Raw genomic sequence first — 22,413 nt, 5'->3', positions numbered from 1 at the left:
ACTGGCTGTTGGCTTGTCATAGATGGCCTTTATGATGTTGAGGTATGTTCCTTGTATCCCAAGAATTTCAAGGGCTTTTATCATGAATGGGTGTTGCACTTTGTCGAAAGCTTTCTCAGCATCTATTGATATTATCATATGGTTTTTATATTTCTTTTTGTTGATGTGTTGGATATCGTTGATTGATTTTCGGATGTTAAACCATCCTTGTGCCCCTGGAATGAATCCAACTTGGTCGTGGTGAATTATCTTATGGATACATTGTTGGATTCTGATAGCTAAAATTTTATTGAGGATTTTTGCATCAGTGTTCATTAGGGAGATTGGCCTATAGTTTTCCTTTTTTGTGTTGTCCTTATTCGGTTTTGGTATTAGTGTAATATTGGCTTCATAGAACGTGTTTGGTATTGTCCCTTCCTTCTCAATTTTTTGGAAGAGTTTGTGAAGGATAGGCACTAATTCGTCTCTGAATGTTTGGTAGAATTCATTTGTAAATCCATCAGGTCCTGGGCTTTTGTTTTTGGGGAGGTTTTTGATTACCATTTCAATTTCGCTGCTTGTAATTGGTCTGTTTAGGTGTTCTATTTCTTCTTTATCTAGCTTTGGGTGATTGTAGAGTTGTAGGAATTTGTCCATCTCCTCTAGATTGTTGAACTTGTTTCCATATAACTGTTCATAGTAGTTACTGATTATTCTTTTGATTTCTGCTGTGTCCGTTGTGATTTCTCCTCTTTCTTTTATGATCCTGTGTATTTGTGCTTTCTCCCTTTTTTCCTTTGTGAGCCTGGCTAGGGGTTTGTCTATTTTATTTATTTTTTCAAAGAACCAGCTCTTGGTTTCATTGATCTTTTGGATTGTTTTTTTAGTTTCAATTTCATTTATTTCTGCTTTGGTTTTTATTATTTCTTTTCTTCTACTGGATTTGGGGTTTTTTTGTTGTTCTTTTTCTAGATCTTTGAGCTTCGAGATTAGGTTGTTTCTTTGAGTTCTTTCTTGTTTTTTGATGTGAGCTTCTATTGCTATATATTTTCCTCTTATTACTGCTTTTGCTGCATCCCATACATTTAGGATATTGGTGTCCTCCATGTCATTCAATTCAAAGAATTTTTTAATTTCTTCTTTGATCTCCTCATTAGTCCACTGGTCTTCCAGTAGTGTGGCTTTTAATCTCCATGAGGTAGGATAGTTCCTTGCCTTCTTTTTATGATTTATTTCTAGTTTGATGCCTTCGTGGTCAGAAAAGATGGTTGGTATGATTTCAATCTTGGTGTATCTGTTGATGTTTGTCTTGTGCCCCAGTATGTGATCGATCCTGGAGAATGATCCGTGTGCGCTTGAGAAAAATGTGTACTCCGTTTTTTTTGGGTTTAGTGTTCTATAGATGTCTGTTAAGCCCAAATGCTCTAGGTCCTTATTTAGAGCTTTAGTTTCTTTACTTATTTTTTGTCTTGTTGATCTATCCATTGTTGATAGTGGTGTGTTGAAGTCTCCCACTACGTATGTGTTTTCTCTGATGTCTGTTTTCAGAGAGGACAACAGTTGTCTGATATATTTTGGTGCTCTTTCGTTTTTTGAGTATATGTTAATGAGTGTTATTTCTTCTTGAAGTATTGTCCCCTTAATCATAATGTAGTGACCATTGGGGTCTCTTTTTATTTTTTTGAGTTTGAAGTCTGTTTTATCTGATATAAGTATAGCTGTTCCTGCTTTCTTTTTTGGCCCATTTGCTTGTAGGATTGTTTTCCATCCTTTGACTTTGAGCCTATTTTTATCTTTTGTAGCTAAATGTGTTTCCTGGAGACAGCAAAAGGTTGGGTTTTGTTTCTTAATCCAGGCTGCAACTCTGTGTCTTTTTATTGAAGAGTTTAGTCCATTTACATTTAGAGTTAATATTGATATGTTAGCATCTGTATTTGCCATTATGTTTGTCTTTCCTTTGATTTTATTTATTCTTTTAATAACTTTTTTTTTTTTTTGGTCTTCTTTCGTTGTTATTCGTCCCTCTGAGGTTCTGGCTTTAGGATTCCTTGTAGTATTTTTTGGAGTGGGGGTTTATTCGTAATGAAATTCCGGAGTTTCTCTTTGTCTGGGAAGGTCCATATTCTTTCTTCATGGAGGAAAGAGAGCTTTGCGGGATAGAGTATTCTTGGTTGGCATCTGTTTTCTTGGAGTCTGTTGACTATGTCCCTCCACTCTCTCCTTGCCCGTAGTGTTTCTTCAGAGAAGTCTGATGTCAGCCTGATTGGTTTTCCTTTGAATGTTATCTGTTTCTTCCCTCTTGTCAGCTTCATTATTTTTTCCTTGTCCTGGATTCTTGGGAGCTTTACTATTATGTGTCTTGCTGTGTTTTTCCTTTCGTCGTGGAAGTTTGGTGTTCTTCTTGCTTCTTGTATATCAATTTTCAGCTCCTTCTTCGCATTTGGGAAGTTCTCTTCAATTATCTCTTGGAATATTTTCTCTGTTCCTACATCTCTCTCCTCTCCTTCTGGAATTCCTATAACTCTTATATTTCCTTTCCTCATGGAGTCAGATAGTTCTCGAAGTCTTTCTTCATTCTTTTTCCTTCGTACTTCTCTTTCCTTTTCTGTTTTGGTTCTTTTTATTTCTGTGTCTTCAAGAGAACTTATTCGTTCTTCCATTTCATCTATTCTGCTTTCCTTGCTTTTCCCGGAGTTCTTTAGTTCCTCCATTAATTCTTTGATCTCCTGCATTTCTTTTACTTCCCTCTTTAGGGACTCAATTTCATTCTTCTGACCATTGTTTTCCCTCTTTAGGGACTCAATTTCCTTCTTCTGATCTATCACTTTTTTAATCATGGCAATTTTAAATTCTCTTTCTGGAAGGCTCAGAAGTTCTTCCAAGTTGCTGTCGTTGCAATCTGGGGAGTGGTTTCCTTTTTGTGGTGTGCTTCTTTCCTGAGGAGTTGTTAGGTTGCGTGTGGTTCTTCTACTCCCTACTGTCTGTTTTCTAATTTGTCGTATGCGTTGGGACACTGTGATGCTCGGACTGATTGGTATCTTGGGTGAACTTCTCCGCTCCCCTCTGGCTCTTCCAGGAGCCATCTCTGCCTTCTGGGGGAGCTTTCTGCTGGTTTTAGGCAGTTTTTACTGAAGAAATGTCCCTGTTCTCAAATGGCGAAGCGGGATGCAGTCCCTGCGCCTCCGGTTTCAAGCACACTCTTCTGCGCACCCGGTCTGCCCCGGACGTGGGTGCCTGCTCCCTCTGTGGGCTCAGACTGCTGGTCGGAAGGGGCCTGGAGTGGAATAACTTCCCGGCTGGCCACTGCAGAAGCCTTCTGCCCTTTTCAAGCAGTCTTAAGAAATTTCCTGTTCTATGGGGTGTTAGTGACTTTTTTTTTTCCTGGTCACTAGGTGGCGCCAGAGATCTCTCCTATTGTCCTTGGGGGGCTGTTTTTCGTCCCCCCCACCCCGTGGGACAGGGAACAGAGCGGGAATGGTAGGGTACACCTCAACAGCTTTGGGGTGCTGTGTCTGCCTTGTGCCCCACCGTCGTGGAGAACCCACGCCCTGAATTTTCGTGCCCCGAGTCTCAGTTCAAAGCCCTCAGTTCCAGGACGCGGGCTGTAGCCCAGTTCAGTGGCGCAGGAATGGCGCCTTTTGCACTGCTCCCTTGCCCGGGTGCCTGGTTCCTGCTCACTCAGGGAGGGACCTTCACCTCAGTGAGGACCTCCGCGCGTCTCCCTGCAAGCCTAGGTCGTCTCCCCGCAAGCCTAGGTCGCAGGCGCGGGTACCTGGGCAGCCGCGATTCCGGTCTGCACTTGCTTTTCAAGCTCCCCGAGCGTGCTGCGTTTCCGCGCCAGCTTAAGGCAGCCCGGGCTGTGTGCGCGTCTCCCGGGGTCTTTGTTCTTCTCTAATGGCGCCTGGAGCCGTTCGCTCGCCGCGCCGAATCCTGCAGGGTTCGCCTCAGCTCCCGTTCACGGGGTGTGGTGGCTGCAATAGTTCCTTTCCACACACAGTCCCGCTTGCTGCGTCGTTTGTTCTTGTGGGCCGTTTTGGTTTGTTGTTTTCCTCCTCTCTGCAGGTCGGAGAGTGCCGCCTCTGTGGGCGGGGGAGGGGAGCAGGGTTCTGCGCTTCCCTCCCTTCTAGTCCTCTTTTATGGCCACTTTCTTCTTCGGTAGTTTGCTGGAGTCACCCGTTTATCTTCCGTGTCCTGGTTCTCACTGGGACCTGCCGCTTTTCCTCCCTATTAACTTTTTTTAATGGGAGATCTTACTCGCAGCGTCTCCTCGCCGCCATGTTGCTCCGCCCCCTATCATCATTTTTCATTTTTGCACAATGTATGCATTTTCATTTTGGTTATATTCCCCATACAACTCTCATCCCCCTTATTTTGACCCTAATCCCTTGTTGATTTTGATTTTTTCTTTATTATAATAAGTCATTTTCCTGGTCCCTTATTTAGGTTTTCTAAATTCCTGTTATGAGTGAGACCATCTGGTATTTTTCTTTTTCTTTCTAGCTTATTTCGCTGAGCATGATTAAAAGATATGCGTTCAAGAGCTGGGGTGTAGGCCAGAGGTACGGGGGGTGAGAGGATTCACCAGAGACAGAGTGGGGAGCAGAACAGGCAGATCTACTGAAATACACTGTGGAGGGTTGCAGTGGGCGAGACAGGAGAGGTCTGCTGCACCATGTCTGGGGTTCAAACTCATGCTGCAGTGGCTGCAGATTGCTTCTGAGTGCTGAGACCTAACCCCTTGCACCATCACGGAGGCCCACATCATTTAGTTTTTTTAAGGGGAGAGTACAGTGGCATTAAGTACATTCATGTTGTTGTACAAACATTATCACTATCCATTTCCAGAACTTTTTCAACATCCAGCCCTGACACTCTGTCCCATTAGACGATGACTCTCCATTCTTTCCTCTGCCCACCCGCTGGTAACCATTATTGTACTTTCTGTTTCTATGAATTTCTCTATATACACTCATGTGAGTGGAACCATATATGTCACTTTTGTGACTGGCTTACCTTACTGAGCATCATGTCCCCAAGTTTCATACATATTGTGCCATGTGTCAGACTCTCCTTCCTTCCTAATAATATCCCATTGTATGCATGGGACACATTTTTTTTTTTTTTATTCTTTCACCCAATGATGGACATTGGGACTATTTCCACCTTTTGGCTATTTAAATAATAATACTGTAATCATGTGCCTGCAGATATCTGTTCCAACCCCAGCTTTTATTTCTTCTAGGTCTATACCTGGATGTAGAATTGGTAGGTCAGTTGATAATTCTACTTAACTTTTTAAGGAACTGACTTTCACGCATTCCAGGCAGTGTGCTCATTTCTCCATACTCATCAAACAGTGGTTACTTTCCATTTATTTGAAAATATTTAAGTTAGAAGATGGAATTGTAAGAATGCTGGTTATGAAACTTATTCCATTGGTCTGTCTAGAAACACTGAAGTTCCACAGTAGCACAGTTTATCATTTCTCCTACACTAGATCAAATACTAACAGACTTGGCTATATCCCAGTGTTAAGGACAGAGAAGTCTGTTCTGGAGTTCTGGTTAACCTGGTTTCCTAAGAGGGTAGCAGGAGAGATGCCAGGCATATCTGCCTTGTGGATAACCTCTTTTCTTATACCGCCTAAAGTTTTGACTTTTTCACAAGAGTGAAGTTGCCCTTGAATGTGCCCCCCTGGGACCCTCAGAGAGTTCAGTGAAATGGCAGTAGAATCATGTGCTCTAGGTACATTTCCATTAACATTAGCAGACGGTATCTTTTCACACCCTCTTCCCTGAACCTTGGAAAACTTTTGCTGGAGTCCTCAGGAAAAGATTGTGGGCACGGGAAACACGAGATCAGGGACCAGGCTGCCATCTTGTAAAGGCTTTATTTCTACTTCATCATCGTCTCATACAGACTCCGAGGCAACAGCCTTCGTTTCAATTTAGTATTCTCATGATTTTTTTTTGTAGTGTTTTTCCTTACACACACACAAAAAAAAAAACTGAGTAAACACTGTATATTGCCAGTTAAATCCTTTAACAATAATTTTAAAATGCCGTAGCTGTTGTATCATCAATGCAAGAGGACAACAATAAAAGTACAGTACAAGGGAATCACAATGTTTTACAGTGGACAACAACTCACAAGGAGGTGATGGTGAGACCACGTGGGGTAATGTACATGCACACAGGTGCTTCGAACCTGAAGACGTGCAGGTCGAGGAGGATGTATGGATTATACAGAGAATTCTGTAAGCCCAGTGAGGACTCTGTACCTTTTCAAAAAATGCTGTATCCTTTCCAACATATAGGATCTCTGTCCTGTGTACTGGCTTCATGGCTTTTTTTTTTTTCACTACAAAATGTTCACTGAATCAGACAGTCTGAAGCATTTCAAAAATTCTGAATAAGAACACTGACAAAATAAAATTAACTTAAAACACTGGAATCCAACATGGGAAATAAATCAAACCAAAATGTAACAGTGCAAATTTCAACAGAGAGGCAGTCAGTATTGGGAGCAAGGGTTCAGGATCTCTTAAAATGTACATCTTTAAAACTTTTATATTTTAAATTTATTTATATCTTATTTACCTTTTTGTTTAATATACTGTGTAAAAAAGATGGAGACAAAAATAGTTTTCTGAGCTATGAAAAAAATTATTACAGGCACGTTTACTGTTTCATTCTAGAAACATCTCAGTTTCACAGGTTGAACATTCAGCAGCTGTGTGTTTTTTAAAAAACATTCTTTGACCTTGGGAAAACTAGCTCTCTCCTTTTGGGCAGAGTTTGATTGATGACAATGGTGTGGTTTTGCAAATTACAGTGAATTATTCCGGGATAATCCATGCAAACTTGCATCACGTCACAGGTGTGGTTTCTCCCCGGGCGGCTCCTCATCGCCCAACTCCTCCAGGGAGGTCGGGTCTCCGGGTGACAGAGCCAGTGAGGCAGTGGGGGGATGTGGGGCCCAACGGGATGGAGGGCGACGGTTTGCTGGTCTCTCGGGCCTGGAGAAGCAGGGTTCTAGGGATGGAGCTAGTGCGGAACAAGGTAGTTCCTTCAAAGCCAAGAAAGAGAAAGACAGTTATTGAGACCCACAGCTCCAGCGGATGATGTCCCAAGCATTTCTCAACAGATAAAAGTTAGATGCAATAGCCAGGGGCAATTTGTGAAAGTTAGTTTTTCTTTTGCTCATGGAGAGTAACTTAAGATGGTAAGGAAAGAATTTAGCAGGAATGCTCAGTGCTGACAGTGATAGGAAGATATCAAATCATGATTAAAATATGGATGGATGGGAGATGGGTATGTTTACACAGTGTTTCAGAATAAGGCTGCAACAGATGGAAGGTGGGGACAGTCATGCGGCTGTGGTTGCCATGGTCTCTTTTGACCCAGTTGATCCCGTGCCCTTGACCCCCCCTGAATGACCGAGTCAGCTCCAGTGGCACCCTGTTGTTGGAGGTCAACCTCCCTATATCTCGGTCTGCTGGGCACCCATGAAGGGACCTGTGATTCCACCCAGCTGTTAGCAACAGACTCTGTTGCTGTTTATTCCAAATAAACTCCTACAAGATGGAAAAAATGCTGCTGGCAGAAATTTTAATTTAGGTCTAGTTTTCTTTAATGATTCTTCCTTGTGAAGCTCTATGTGCTTGTGTCGAAGGCATCCTACACATTCCAGGGACAGAGGAGGTGAGACGCACTCAATCCTGGTAAAAATCACTTACAGCTCTCTCAAGGGCCACTGCTACTTTTTTTGGTTTTCAAGAATGTTAAGCTACTTGTCTTTAGTTTGCATGTTAGGAAACAAGGACACACAAACTTGGAAACTGCCGGCACACAGAAATGTGAGAAGCGGCGGCAGGAGGAGACAGTGAGTTCTACAGGCTGGAACCTGCCTCCTCAGATGATACTCACACAAATAAGGGCTGAGATGGAAACCCACTGCAATGAGCGATGATGGATGAAAGACCCTCAGAGCCAGGCGGGAAGTGATTGGAGGAGTAAAAGAGATGTGACAAGCAACTGTAAAGACCAGATGAGGCAAGACAGTAGCGCAGGGGAGGGGCAGGAAGACGGCTGGCCATGATGTCCAGGGGAAATGCGACGAGGGAGAGGGCAGGCAGAAGGTGGAGCACAGAGCACACTGGGCGCTTCTGGAAGAGTGATGGAGTGAGGTGGATCCCGCCTCTCTGTGGGGTCAGCAGGAAAGAAGCATCTACATGGGGGCTACTCAATGTTCCCTGACTCTTGCGGCTGCTCCTTTCTGTGACAAAGGGGAAGCCTCATCAGCAAAGCACTTATGCTAATGGGAGCCATGACAACCAGAAATATCTCATCTGCTGAAATGAGAACCAACCCGAACTAAGGCGGGGGAGCTGTGTCCTCACCTCACCTCCGCCCAGAGCATGAGGGGACGCGTGGGCTACTATTTTGTCTTCTGGTTTCTGCGTTCCTAGTATTGTGAAAAAAAGTGTGTTAATATAGTTTGTTGTGTGTTTTGTGTTGTATATGGAGTATAATTGTGTTTTTGTGTTAGTTTGTGTTATGTACGAGTGTGATGTGTTCTTTGTGTTTTGTAGTTTGTGATTTTTGAGTGTACATTGTGTATACATGTCTGTTGTATAGTTTGTGCTGTGCGTGAGTGTCAATTGTGTGTGTGTTGTTGGTTGTGTAGTTTATGCTGTGTGGAGTGTCTGTGTTGCGTGCTGGGGAGGCACACACTGCTGATACGGAATGAGAAATGCCATGTGACTGTGAGCTCAAGGGCGTGACCAGTTACTTAGGGACAAAGCGCAGGTCAGTGAATGAGGCCATCCTTTCTCTGAGAAGCCCCTGCAGTGGGCTGCATGGGCACTTCATCTCTGGAGCGCCTCTTTGGAAATGGCTTTCCAGATACATTCTTTGTCATTTTTCATGGGGGCACATCTTTAGTCTTTGCAAGTCAACTGTACTTTTGTACTGAGTGCTTTGAGTAAGGCCAGTGGATGAGGGTTCAATCAAAAACAAAGGTAGTGTTTTCTTGGAACCTCAATTCAGACTCTGAAGGCAATTCTGCAAGAGAATTATTTTGGAGCAGGGATGGTTTTGTTGCTTATTCTTCAACAAATATTTGAGTGAAGAATGACTCAAAGACCTGCACAGGCTAGACAGCTGGGCCAGCAGCACAGCCCCCCTCTCCTGACTCCCAAGACATACTGGCCTTAAGCTGCATGAGAGAGGCAAACTGGGCAGGATCTCCGTAACCTGAGAGCCTTTCTTCACACTGAGCCATCACCACCTGGAGGGGAGACAGGCACGTCAGGCCTGCCAACCGTCCCTGCAGAGGGACCCTGGGTTGCGTGGCTGGACTTCATCTACCTGGGCTCAGCCTCGATTCTGAGTGTCAGATGCCAAACCCGAGTTACACAGCGATCTGTGCAGACAGTTTGGGAGGAAGTAAGAGAGCACTTACGGCGTGAGGCAGGCAGGGCTAGATCCCCAGGGGGCGGTTAGTAAGACAGTTTGGTTCTGGACAGAACAGACAGAGAAAGAAAAAGCAAGTAGGTTGGAAAGTACTTTTTTAAAAAAGAACAGTGTGCATTCCTGTCTTCCGCGGCTATCCAGGGGAGGAGGCACCTCACCCCGAACTGCTAGAGAGCGCCACTTCAGTTTTCCATTCTCCCCCAGTGCCCTTTGGCATTTAACATTTCAAACACCCCGTGGCACAAAGAGATGGACATCTGCACAACGCTGTGTGTGAGCAGAGGCCTCTGAACAGCCGCTTGTTGATTCACAATGATAGAGTGAACCCTGCTCATACTAAAAATTTCCCCTCATGAATTTTCCACTTAGACGTGGGAGGGAAGAATAGCATTGCATTTCCAGATTTTTCTTTTCTTCACACCAGAACTCTTCCTCTCTGCATCACTGCATGGGTGCAATGGCTTCAAGAGAAAAAGAGTAATAAGTAGCCTGTGGGGTGGAAGTAGGGAGAGAGGGGGCTTCCTGTTGAGTGTGTTTCTAGTACGGGGACACCTACATCACCCTTGTGTCTGTCTGAGCACACCTAAAGGGAAAGATTCCATGACAGGGTGCTCAGAGCAGGTTGGTGAGCTGGGGAGAAAAATCAACCAGAACTACTACATAATTTATGGAGTGGCAGGAAGGGTCCTCCAATGGGCCTCAGATAATAAGTCAATTCAGTCAGGAACAAGTCCCCTGGAATCTCAACAAGCAAAATCGCTACAGTGAAGGAAAAAGGAGCCCACGATATGTAAACACCAATGAATGCTCCACGCATGTGGTTAACCACTGAAATTGTGCTGTGCTCTCTTCAAACCAGCCAGCCATTTCTTTTGATAGCAAACACACCAAATGAGGAGGAAATCTAAATAGGCACTTTACAGAGGACCAAAAGGTATTGGGGCCAGCTTTGACTGATCAAACCATTTTTGGGCCTGAGTGTTGTGATTTAGTCATTAACCCATTTTCTTTATATTATAGATTACTTAGAGCATTTTCAGTGACACATAGCATTATTTGATTCCTGAAAATTAATTTCTATTTAGCCTTTAATAAAAGTAGACACTACAGACATAGTCTGTTAATTCTTTGGGACAAATGCCAAATTCCCAATAGTTTTTCCAGAGCTCTAAAAAGACAGGACATTCATGCAACAGATCCTCCACAGCAGCAAGTCACTTACCTGAGGACCTCGGCGGGATGGGGGTAACAGAAGCCCACAGAAGACACCCTCTGTTCCTTGAGAACACTCAATCATGATATCTATCCCTTTCAGAACATGTAAAATAACTATCACAAATAGTTGTACCTTTGGCACATGCAGGTGATATATGATCACTATTAGGTTGAACCACATAGTATTTCAGCTCACTGGTAATTCCGCATGGTCTAACCTATTTCAGATTTAAACCACGTTTTACATTAAATATTTCTAGCTGAGTTAGACTCATAAACTAGGCATAATTTTTCCCCACTGTGGGAAATGTGAGGTTAAAGGTGGATCCAATGACACAGGAAACACTCCTTCCCCTTCCCATCACCTGTGAAGCCACGGATGCCCAGGCCACAGGAGAAGACAGTGGGGCAGCCTGGGAGGCACTTTCTCCCCTCTGACCCTCACCATCTGCTGCAGCTCCCAGCCTGGACAACCCTATGGGTGTCCGGATTCCACGGCCATGGAGTTTGTCTGTCTGGGCTTCTGCTGTGTCAGGCCTCACCCTCAAGTCTACATATGAAGCCACCAGCTGAACAGTATCTGACTGAGGGTTGGAAGACTTATTCTTTTACCACAAGGGGTGCAAGGCTGGCAGCACCCATTTTCACTCCCAGCAGTACCATTTGGCTGTGTTTTATTTTGCTTATTCTTGAAGTGGAGATGGGACTGTCTTAAAGTAGTGTGGCAGCAATATACCACGGGTAGGTAGGCGAGAACAGAAGTCAAGGTTGGCTGGTGAATAATACGAAGGGGGATCTACCCTAGTGACAATATGTGGTCACATGTAATGTGATAATAACATGTAATGTATAGGGGGACAGTATATCACCATGATGTATCAAGGTAGCATTCTGACCTTGTCCATTTGTCCTAGCAGTACAAACTCATCTGGTTGTTATTGCTAGGGGTTTTCATGCACAGAGAGGGCACGTGACTTGCATAATGTGAAGCTCACTCTGGAATCCAGGCAGTCTTGAAGCTCCTGATGAGATGTTCTAAAATCCACACAATCAGACTCTCTGTAACACAACTCTGGCATCGACATATCTAAAGACCTTCAGCATGCAGAAAGCCCTGACACAACTGGCTGTCCCTTATACATACACACACACACACAGATTCATGCAGAAAGAAGACAAACATACCTCCAAGTGAAAGGACCAGATAAACAGGTAATATCAATCACTTAGACCAGAGACAAGAACCTGAATCAAACCCTGAGCTACTTCTTAAAGAAAACATCATCTTTATGTCCTCTGAAGATCACCAAAGACGCTAAAATGACGTTTTCTTTAAGAACTAGCTCATGTTCCTGTTCACACCATTCCCCCATAAACCCTGTATCTTCTGGCTCACAAGAGCCTATTACAGTCTCAGATTCCTGAAATCAAATGCTCCCATACAATCTGGGTTCAGAGGCACCCAGCAATTACACAGAAGATCAGTGGGGTGGGGGTACGGGACACTCATCATTCATTACCTCCATGGACCCTGGTTCAGCTTTGACTGTTTCTCTCGTGTGGCTGTCACTGTTAAGACTTGGGGGGCAGTGAGGAGCTTGCCTCCTCTCCTCCTTTAAGGCATGCTCCAACAGCTTCTTGTTGAGGATCCGGGCCACATTCTCGGCCAGTGTGTAGCCAGGGGGAGCAGATAAGTCCTGCCTCACAGGTGTGCTCTCTCCCCCTTCCTCTCTACATGTCTCTGAGCCAACCCCGATGGGGCTGGGTGACCGTCCCCGGGAACTGGGGCCAGTTTCTGGGCCTGGGTTCAGATCTGGCCGGGGTTCTGCTGAGCGAGACCGACTCCCAGCCCGCATCCCCTTTTGGAAGGGGTCCTGCACGACGGGACTGTGGTCAATGATGTTGAAAAGGCTGGAGAGGCCGTCATTGATGGCGGTGTGCACGGGGCTCTCCCGCGTGGTGGTGGAGCGGGCCCAGGCTGACTCGCTGCACCCTTTCTGGGCCAGCCCTGGGGAGGCCCTGTTATTTGGCTGGTCAGCTTTGGGGAGGGGCTTTCTCTGCAGCTTAGGAGACCCATACTTGGGGGAGCAGCATGTGCGTTCAAACTTGGCCTGTACTTTCTCAATGGCGGGGGCCACCTGCCTGCTCCTAAGTCCTCGAGAAGGAGATGACACGGGTGTGGCACCACCCCCCGCCTTGGGTGTGAGACACTTGTGGGGGCTGCTGGTGATGGCGCTGCCGCGCAGTGCTTCAGTCTGCAGGCCAACATTGATGGTCTGGATGGTCTGAGTCCCAGTTGTCCGGGACCCATTGGTCTGGCAGGCCATGTCTTTAACCAGAGGCTCAGTGGGTCCAGAGCAGATGGCATTCCTAACGGAGAAGGCCACCTCCTTCATATCGTCACTCATGTTCTTGGACATCTCCAGGCTGTGCAGTGGAGAGGCAAACCCCAGGGGGGCGCAGAGGGTGCTATCAAGGGGGCGGAGGCCGCCCTCCATGTAGTCTCGGGGGTGTTTGGAGGGGGCACAAGGCCACCTGCCAAGCATGTGTTCTGAGGGTCCCTTTGTGTCTTCTGTGCTCCCTCTGGCTCTAGTTGCAGAAAATGTGCACTCGGGGTCCAGCCGGCCCTTGCCCTCACTGCCTACCACAATGATGCTGTCCATTCTGCGGACTGCAGGGGGGCTGTGCAGCACCCTCACCCCAGATGGCTCGGCACGGATGTGGCTCCTCAAGGACTGCTTCTGGCAGTGCTCCGGGCTGGTCATGGTGTCCGTGGTCATGGTGACACTCGTGGTGAGGTACCAGGAGGAATCGGCAAAAGACTCGGCACTGGCCTCCTTTCCTGCCCACCCTGCCTCGGTCCTGTCTGCCCAGGGGTCCAAGGGTCTCTCATCCCAACTCTTGCTGTTGAACTCCTCGATGTACTTCAGGTCATCAGGGGACAGGGGTGGCGTGATGTCCTCCTTGTTGCTGGCAGCAGGCAGGCCCTTCTCTGGCAGGAAGGGAGACACGTCCATCAGGCGCTGGAACTCAGACATGGAGGACACGGACACTGCCCTGGGAAAAGTGGGAGAAAAGACATCAGCTGCCCACTGGTCAGGGGAGACTGCTCACCTGAGGCTCCGACCCTACCCCTGACCCCCCACCAGGAGCACCTGCTATGGGGTTTTCCACCTGAGCGCTCATCCAGCTATTGGATGATCCCTGCTCCTAAGCTGATCCCATGGATATTTAGTGAATTTTTACGGTTCTGGAATTGTTCCAGGAGCCTTATATTGGTCAGCTCTAATAAAGACAACCCTCAAATACTGTGGAAACAAGTGGAAGTGGGGTTATGGGCAGTCATAACTAAATTCCAAATCCACTCTGGAATAGTTTCAATGAAGTTAGCCTACAGACCTCCATAGGAAGAAGGAAAGCCTGGCTGTGGCCTGGCCTCCCCATCTGCTGCTGAGTTTCTAGTTCCAGGCAGTATGGCCATTGCCCCTGCTACAGACATGAAAACCACATTCTGATCCCAAACCAGCTAATGGTGGGGTTGGGGGATGCCACAACAAAATAGCTATAATCTGAAGTCTTTTTCAGCCATCAGCCTCACCCTCCATTGGCCTCATAAGCTAACAACCCCTAAAGGCCAAATGGAAGATGTAGAAGAAGGAAGGGGAACACTAATCAGACTGGCAAATAATTCCAAATACTATTTCATATAGAAATTATATCTGGCCATGCCTCAATCCACCAACAGGGTTCAATGCTTGCCTGCCCCCCTGCTCCCTTATTTCTAGCCAGTCCTCTTTTTGTTCTTGCTTCTGATGCAGTACTGGACGAGAGGAAGACTCTGGCAGACACACACATACAACAGAAGAGTGAAGTTATACAATAGGTGAGCTAAAGCAAGAGCTACTTGGGGTAAGTGGCTGCCTGTGAGGTGCAGATTTATTTTTGAATTTTTTTTGCACATTTTGATGTAGAGTTCTCATTATCTTAGCACTTTTATTCAATATATATTGATTTGATGTGAATTTACTGACTGCCCCCTATAGGCTCCCTCCTATAGTACCTTATGAGATGCTGGGGGTTCCAACACAGTAATCAGGGGTCTGCTGGAGCACTCAATAGCTTGTCAACCTACCCAGGGTAAGGAAGAGGCTGGGATTGACCAGGTCTGCTAGCTCAGATCCTGGGTCCTCCTCCTGAAACCCCTCCTGGGATGGGACAAGGAGGTGAGGTACATGCAGACAGACTGTCTCTGCAACTAGACCCCATTCTCCTAGAACATACGAATTCCCCCTACACCTGCAAAACCTAGCATTCTAGACCAGCTCAGGCCATGATAAGGAGGTCCCAGACCACTTGCAAGGACCACTCCACCACAGGATATTCACGGCAGCAAGGTTAAAAATGGGGTTCCTATGACAAATGGGCTACAGTGTTGGCAAAGCTCTGGTGACTGCAGACATTGCCTCCACCTGGGCCATGTGCTCCTGTGGTCACCGCTATGGGGCAAGAGAGCAGGCTGCCAGGGCCGCTGTGACTTCTTGTTACTGTCACTAAAGCAAAAGTCAGTGGTATATCTTTGTTATAAACAAGCTACAGATCATTCACTGGCTCTCTGATTAGCAGAAAGCAGGCAATAATGAGCACTAGAAATAAAGGAGGTGGAAAGGACAGGCTGACTTGTTACTAGATCTAGAGCTTTCCAGAAAGCATGATTTTCCTCCTTTTGCCCCAAGTCTAAATAAGGGGTTACAGAGCTATAGTGAGCTTCAGCACATTGTTTCTTGGGGTGGGAGTGCACCGAAACCCCGGCCTTCTTCATGCTTCTTGGATGGAGCTCATCTACCTTGTTTCTGCCCACAGAGGAGCTGCTCTCGGGATTAAGTTGGTGACACCTGTGTGGGCACTTCATGCCTTGAGGACTTGGATGGATACCAGGGACTAGAGACTGTGTGGATGGAGACAGGAGGAGCATCAGCCTTAACAGTGGCCCAAGCGAAACAAAACAATGACTACAAAAGGCAGGAAGCATTGGAAAATATGCAGGGACTTGTAGACACAAAACTGCCAGCAGTGCGGGAAAAGCGGCTGGCGAGGCAGACACAGACACTTTCTTACTTCAGACATTTTGAGGTATAATTCAAATTTTACAAGAGTAGATGCTTTTTTAAAATGAAAAGAAACAATGAAGACACAGAATAAGTGTTGCAAGGAAACATGGAAAGGTTGATGGCTTGGAGAGCGTTGCCACACACCCTGATGGGGTTGCTGAGGCGGCGACTGTGAAGAAAGGAAAAAAACGGGAGGCAGTCATGGTGGCTAAACTTCGAGCACTGCTGCTTCTGTGCTGGGCATTGATTTTTCAAATGTGTTTTCACACCTTTAAGCTGAAAAAATGTCTAAATACCTCCTGCATCAAGAGAGGAGATGGGGCACAAAGCAGTCACATAGCACTCCAGGTCACACAACTAGTTTGACATGGATCTGAACCCAGGCTGTTTGGCTCTGGAGGCTGAGCTTGAGGTGCTGCCCTATATTTTTCATGACTGACTAACAAAGACAGGACTCGAAGGGCAGACACATACTATTCTAGGTGTTGGATGCATCTGATGAAAGGCAAAATGCAAAGAGATAGTAGTTAATGGACTCCAAATCATAGGAATATCACAGATGAGTTGATCTGACAATAGCAAATAGCAAACTGCCCTAAGAAGGAGTGTTTTCCATAAAGGGAGGACTGTGGCAAATCCCTACTTTCTGCTCAGTTAGGTAATTTTAATGTTTGAAGTGAAATTTTTTTTTTATGTATCTTTCCAGGTACATAAAATCATCATCTACATCTGATACACACGATGATACATGTACATATACCTGATGATATACACAATCATCAGGACGCAGCTCATACCTATGAACTGAAATATATGATCATGAACATCAACACCTTTATATTTACTTCAAAGGTTATCACCGAGAAATATTTTAACAAATCTTTCTAGCAGAGCTTTGTGATGTACAGTATATAAAATGTCTAAAGCATAGCAAGGTGGGGCTTTTCCAGACTTTAAATTAGAACAGAGGGATTTCTGAACTTTTCAAAACCATTTAATACGATCGCTCCTTCATACACATGGCACACAACTACGGCTACACAAATCTCACACTAATGCTAACACACACACATGAAAGCAGCACGTCTGGCCTTTTTGTGGCCAGTAATATGAAATGCCATATTTATGAAATTCATAATAATAAAGCAACTACTCATTCCAAAGTCTTATGTTAGGTGTTTTGAACAGAGTGGCATAAAAGACAGCCGTGGCAAGATGGAATGTTAAGGCCAAAAGGTTTTTGTTTCAGCAGTCTACTAATATTTTAATCTCACTTACCTTTGAAGATTTCCCTTGTGATTTTCTTCTTCCTATAAAGAAGAAATAAGTTCATCGGAATCAGTTAATTTTGGCTGCTGGGAGCTTTCAACATACTAACAGATTTGCTTCAGCCCAAAGAAAATACCATTTAAAACATACACGGGGGCCAAGGTTTGGTGTGGGGTGCTCTTGCCCCTACACCCTTTGAAGTACAATAATAAAGGAGTTGGAGCTTCTATAGCTCAGGGAGCAGCCCACATGAGTGAGAAAAACCGGCTTATAAACGTCACAGAGGAAGTAGCTCCCCTGATATGAATTTCAAAGGCAGCTTTTATAATGACCTAAATACAGCTGTGGTGTGCATGTATGTTGGCTGGATGGGGAGGGAAAAGGAGGGATGAAGGGCAGGTGAGGGTGAGAGGGAAACACCCCTTGGTTCAATTCCCTCAGTGTCTAACACTGACCATGGAAGACACTGTGTATTCCTTAGGCTTGTGTGCTTTCTTGGTTTTAAATACTGCTGTGTAGAACTGGAGGCAAAGTTTGAGTGACTCCCCCTTGAGAAGAATGATAGCTGGGCTGCAGGGAAGAGCACAGACACAAGATGCCTTAGGAGTAAACGCCCTTGTGCTGGCACATCTTAAGGAAGAAGTAGGGACCCTAGTAAGCCTTCAACAGTAAAGCAAATTCACTCTTTGGTGCATTTAATAGACAGGCATGCTTCCTCTACGGGGGAGGGGCCCTTGGCTCTGCCTAGGCATCTAGGCTGCTACTGTACTGGGACCAGGACAGTGCCCTGACCTGGGTTTGTTCTCTCTATGGTGAGAGGGGACCACGTGAGACCGCCAGTAGTTCAAACTGGGTAGAATATTGTGATGTCCTATTGACTAGATATGTACTGCTAAGGAGCTAGGTAGCTGAACTAAAATTTTCCTAGATTTCAACATTATTTGACATGAACTCCTCTTAGTAAGTGTTTGCAACAAGTAAATGACAGGTACCATCTTTACTCATTTCACCCACCCTCCACCCTCTTGAAAGTTGCTAAGGGAGTAGATCTTAAAAGTTCTCATCACAAGAAGAAAATCTCTAACTATGCATAGTGACGTACATCAACTAGACTGATTATAATGAGCATTTCACAATATATACTAGTGAATAATTATGTCATACACCTGAAACTAATATGTTATATGTCAGGAATATTTCAATAACAATTTCTTAAAATAAATGATAGGTGCAATGATTGCTAAATGACTCATAATTAATGATTCCCACAGTTAAATTTTTAAAATCTAGTTTTAAAAAGGAAGTAACCAGAAAAATCTAATATTGTACCATGGAAATTTCAGAAGACAGCTCACCTATTTGCTGATCTAATTTAGATCAACACTTGGATTTCTAAATGTTCAACTTTTTGTCTTTTGCAACGAATAAGATATTTACGGAAGTATGCTATGTTTGGTGATGCTAGGCATTTTCTTTAAAACAGAACTTTTTTGGTTAATAGTAAGTTTTCTATGGTCAGGAAACTGTGCTATGATTTTAAGAAAAGTTGAAGATTATGCTTTCCAAGGCAATCTATTTCCTCCTACATGTTTTGTTGACTACTCCATTTGTGAGACCTTTCCTTCTCCACAGCATGGGTGTCCTGTATTTCCAAACCTGACACAAGGTGGCGAACTGAAACTGACCACAGCACAGGCTAAGGGCACCACCAAGCAAAGCTCCTGGCACTGTGCACATTTCACGTTCACTCAATCCAGAGGCTGCACAAGCAACCCTGAGAGAGGCCACAGATGTGCACTGTTTCCCAATGACCCTTGGTCCTGCAACAGATAAATGGACAGGAAAGCCCAGGCGAACCTCGGGGAGGCAGTTCCTGAATTCCAAGTGGGGATCACGTGCCGAAGGCTCCTCTGGCTCATCGTCCAGGGACAGCGCATCCAAGTAGAGGTTCTCCCGGGCCGAACACCTGTCTGACTCCTTCAGCTTGGACAAGGGCCGGTCTTCAAACGAGGTGGAGTCTGCATCGACACAGGGCCACACCCCCACCGGGCAGGGCACTCGGGGGCCTCCAGGGTGGGCAAAGGGGCGGATGTTGCCGTCTTTTTGATCACAGAGGAAACTGACACTTCTCTGGGGACTATTTTCTTTCTGCAACTTGAGAGTTTTAAAAATGAAAACAATTAGCCTCATTTTCCTGTCTGTTGCTCTCCTAAGACCACATCCCCTAAGTCTGGAATTACATATGGATTGTAAATTCTCTTGAAGTTCTGGACTTAATTTCAAAATGTAGCATATTACTAATGCTTTAAAAAAATCACAATTTTAGCAGGACCGGAAAATCTGCATTAGCCACACTCAAGTCAACTTCTTCTTATGAGAATACATATATTACCATATACAACTCTGAGTAGTGTGCTCTGGCAAATGATACAATTTTTTAAATCTACATTGTTAAATGACATAGTTAGAAATCACTTTTGTAATTACTATCACAAGTGAAGGCATGCTCAATGGAATAGCATCAGTGATAGGCAACTTCTGAGGGCGAATTTGATTTTCCTAACTAGCCTCAAATCATTTGGAACAGATTCTACATATAGAATCATCTATATATATATATATATAGAGAGAGAGAGAGAGAGAATCATCTATATATAGATCACCTATGTGATCAAACTGGGTTATAATTATTTGCTGTCAAAAGCACCTCACACTTTACTTCAGGGGATTACAACTTAGCTATAAAGGCAATTAAAGATGACTGAGAAGAGAGCAAGAGCCACATATTGTGCAGCCATACTCTTTGGCCTGGCTTGGTAAACCAGAAACAGCTGGGGGACCCCTGGGAACACTTGGTGGAAGGAAGACCCGGTGTTTTGTGGCTTGCTGGTTTGCTAGGGGTCTCAGTTCAGTTGTCTCATCTATGAAATGGGGCCAGCACACCTCCTCCTGTGTTGAGGTGAGGGCCATGGAGGCCTAGCATTGCCTATTGACAGCACTAGAAGGAGAGTGGACAAGCCTTTCCAGAGTGGAGCCAGTGTTCAATCACAGGGACGGGAGGAAATGGGGTGCAGGGGAATGCTCCCCCTCAGGGAGCACCCCAAATGGATTGGTTCCCCTGGACTCTCTCGAGCTTTCCCCATTGCCCTCCTTTCAAAAAATAAGCAGAAGAAGGCAGAAAGCATGGCTGAGAGGCAAGGAGCTTCCCACCTGCATGCCTTTATTGGGTAACACACTCACATGCTCCAGCACGCTGGCTGCTCTTTTGAACAAGCTAATTACCTGCATGACTAAAGTGACATTTGGATTTGACCTGAACTCATGGCAGAAGAAAGGTTTTCAGTCTTCAGTGCGGAGATGGTGCCACGAAGTTCTAAAACTCCCTTGGAAACATACTAGTTTTTAACAAAGCTTTTTTCACAAACTATACTTTTTTGTCCTAATTTGAGCCTTCATCCAAAAGTTGGCTATAGGGCCTCCCTGGTGGTGTAGCGGGTTGAGCGCTGTGCTGTGAAGCTGTCTGCAGCCTCTGCAGCACAGGTTCGATTCCCAGCCAGCCATGGAGAAACCCACATGGCGCAGCAGACCTCTCCTGCCTCGTCCGCTGCTCCCCTCAGCAGTGTCTTTGGTCCTTCTGCCTGTTCTGCTCCCCACTCTGTCTCTGGTGAATCCTCTCACCCTCCTGAGCCTCTGACCTGTACCTCAGTTCTTGTATAAATAAATAAATCTTAAAAAAAAAAAAGTTGGCAATCATTGTGGCTTGTGGGTCATCAAGTATAAAGCCATGTGAAATAATGGGGACAGAAGACTTTTAGTCATTTTTATAATTTCTAAGATGGTAGAAGCAAAATGTGAGTATTAGCTTCATTTTATGAGAAAAATGGAGCTTCCAGCAGCCAGAGTTTAAATGTTAGAGACGGAGGCAGGGTCACAGTTGTACAGTTGAATTAGGGGACAAGTACGCCCCTCTGGGGAACTCTGTGCCCCTGCCCTCTGTTCCTCTGTCCTGATGACACAGTTCCTCACAGTTCTCTTAAGATGCAAAATGCTTTCTTTCAAAAAATAAAAAAGGAAAGCCTTTCATTATATTCATCTAGTGCATGTCAGCACAATTTAATTTCAATACATGATCATCTCCAAGTTATTTTGGGCAAGGAATTAAAATGCAAGAATCACATTTGAAGCTGTAAATGTGCACCGAGGGTGTGAGTGAAGAGGGGGAAGGATGACTGCAGAGGGGAGCTATGAACAAGCAGGCTTGTGCTCAGTAAAGTGGGATTTCAAAAATAAACTCAGGAGCCAGGAGCAATGTGCACTAAAGCTGGTAAGTGTTAGGTTTCCTAAAAATGAACTGGAATAGTTTTAGCAGAAGGTATCTGCTGTGGAGATGCCTCTGGGGTGTGGTAATAGAATATTGGGTCCTTAAAAGGATAGAGTTTCCTAGGAGAGTCGCTTCAAACCAGGCATCAGCGCCTACTGTACTCAGAGTCCTATTGCAAATAGAAAATTTAAGAGATTTGCATTTTAAATAATACAGAAAAAAAGGTGACTTTGTGAACAGGATTTAGAAGAATGATCTTTCATGTTGTAAAGGTAACTGATTGAAGGAAGTTACTAGGAGAGGGAAATGACATGAGCTTTCCTTTAGCTCTTTAGTATAAGGACAAGTCCTATATCATCTGCCTGTTAACTGGAAACTTAATGATCTAGGGAGAAATGTGGTGTAACTGCATAGAAGTTAGCTACTCCCCCTAAAATATGAATTGACACAAGAGATGCTGATAAGACAGATGATATTTGTTGTATGACCTTAACCACATTCCCATAGACATTCATCATATAAAATGTCTCATGTGGCACAGAAATTATGTGGGAACTTAATGATAGCCGACAAGTATGTACCATGTGTTCTGAAAGTGGAAAATGGATTTAGTGTTACTTCTGTCACCATCTGTACTGGGTTATCCTATTCAAGGCTAGATGGCTTCCAAGCAGTCATGTATCTGAGCATATGCTGTGAAGGACCTTCACCTATATTTCTTCTTATCTATGGAATGTGTAAAAGTTAAATGACAGAGCAAACCAATAGCCGATAAACAAATACAGTTTATATATACACTGCATTCAGTTTTTTCCTTTTTTTTACAGAGAATACCTGTAGCTGCTTTACCTGGTTTTCAGGAGTACTGAAATTTAGAAAGATTTATAGTCTGGACAGTGAGCTTTAAAAATCTTCTTTTAAAATGGCAAATATTTTTGAGAACAGGCTAGATTTATTTTTGAAAGCCACACTGCATATCTGAAACAATACGCACTGGCAACAAATCCTCTTCTAAACACAGCAAGTGAAACCATTGTGCAAAGTC

General features: G+C 44.7%; 1 protein-coding gene across 4 annotated transcripts in view; it reads right to left on the bottom strand.

The window, feature by feature from the left end:
- Nucleotides 1-5,819: 5,819 nt before the first annotated feature.
- The window catches only part of MTCL1 (microtubule crosslinking factor 1), a 126,048-nt gene continuing 109,454 nt past the window's right edge, over nt 5,820-22,413 (bottom strand). For all 4 annotated transcript variants that reach the window (XM_037508826.2, XM_037508827.2, XM_037508828.2 and 1 more), the window contains 4 exons: nt 18,905-19,201; nt 17,057-17,088; nt 12,191-13,727; nt 5,820-7,047 (listed from right to left, as the gene is read on the bottom strand). In XM_037508826.2, the coding sequence (XP_037364723.1) occupies nt 6,853-7,047; nt 12,191-13,727; nt 17,057-17,088; nt 18,905-19,201 (2,061 nt within the window). In that variant the 3' untranslated portion in view covers nt 5,820-6,852. The remainder of the gene's footprint in view (nt 7,048-12,190; nt 13,728-17,056; nt 17,089-18,904; nt 19,202-22,413) is intronic.

This window comes from Talpa occidentalis, unplaced genomic scaffold (assembly GCF_014898055.3).
Source record: "Talpa occidentalis isolate TD23 unplaced genomic scaffold, MPIMG_talOcc4v2.1 talOcc4.13, whole genome shotgun sequence".
NCBI classification, from domain to species: Eukaryota; Metazoa; Chordata; class Mammalia; order Eulipotyphla; family Talpidae; genus Talpa; species Talpa occidentalis.
The sequence above is the reverse complement of the archived record's forward strand: the minus strand, read 5'-3'. Positions and strand labels throughout refer to the sequence as shown.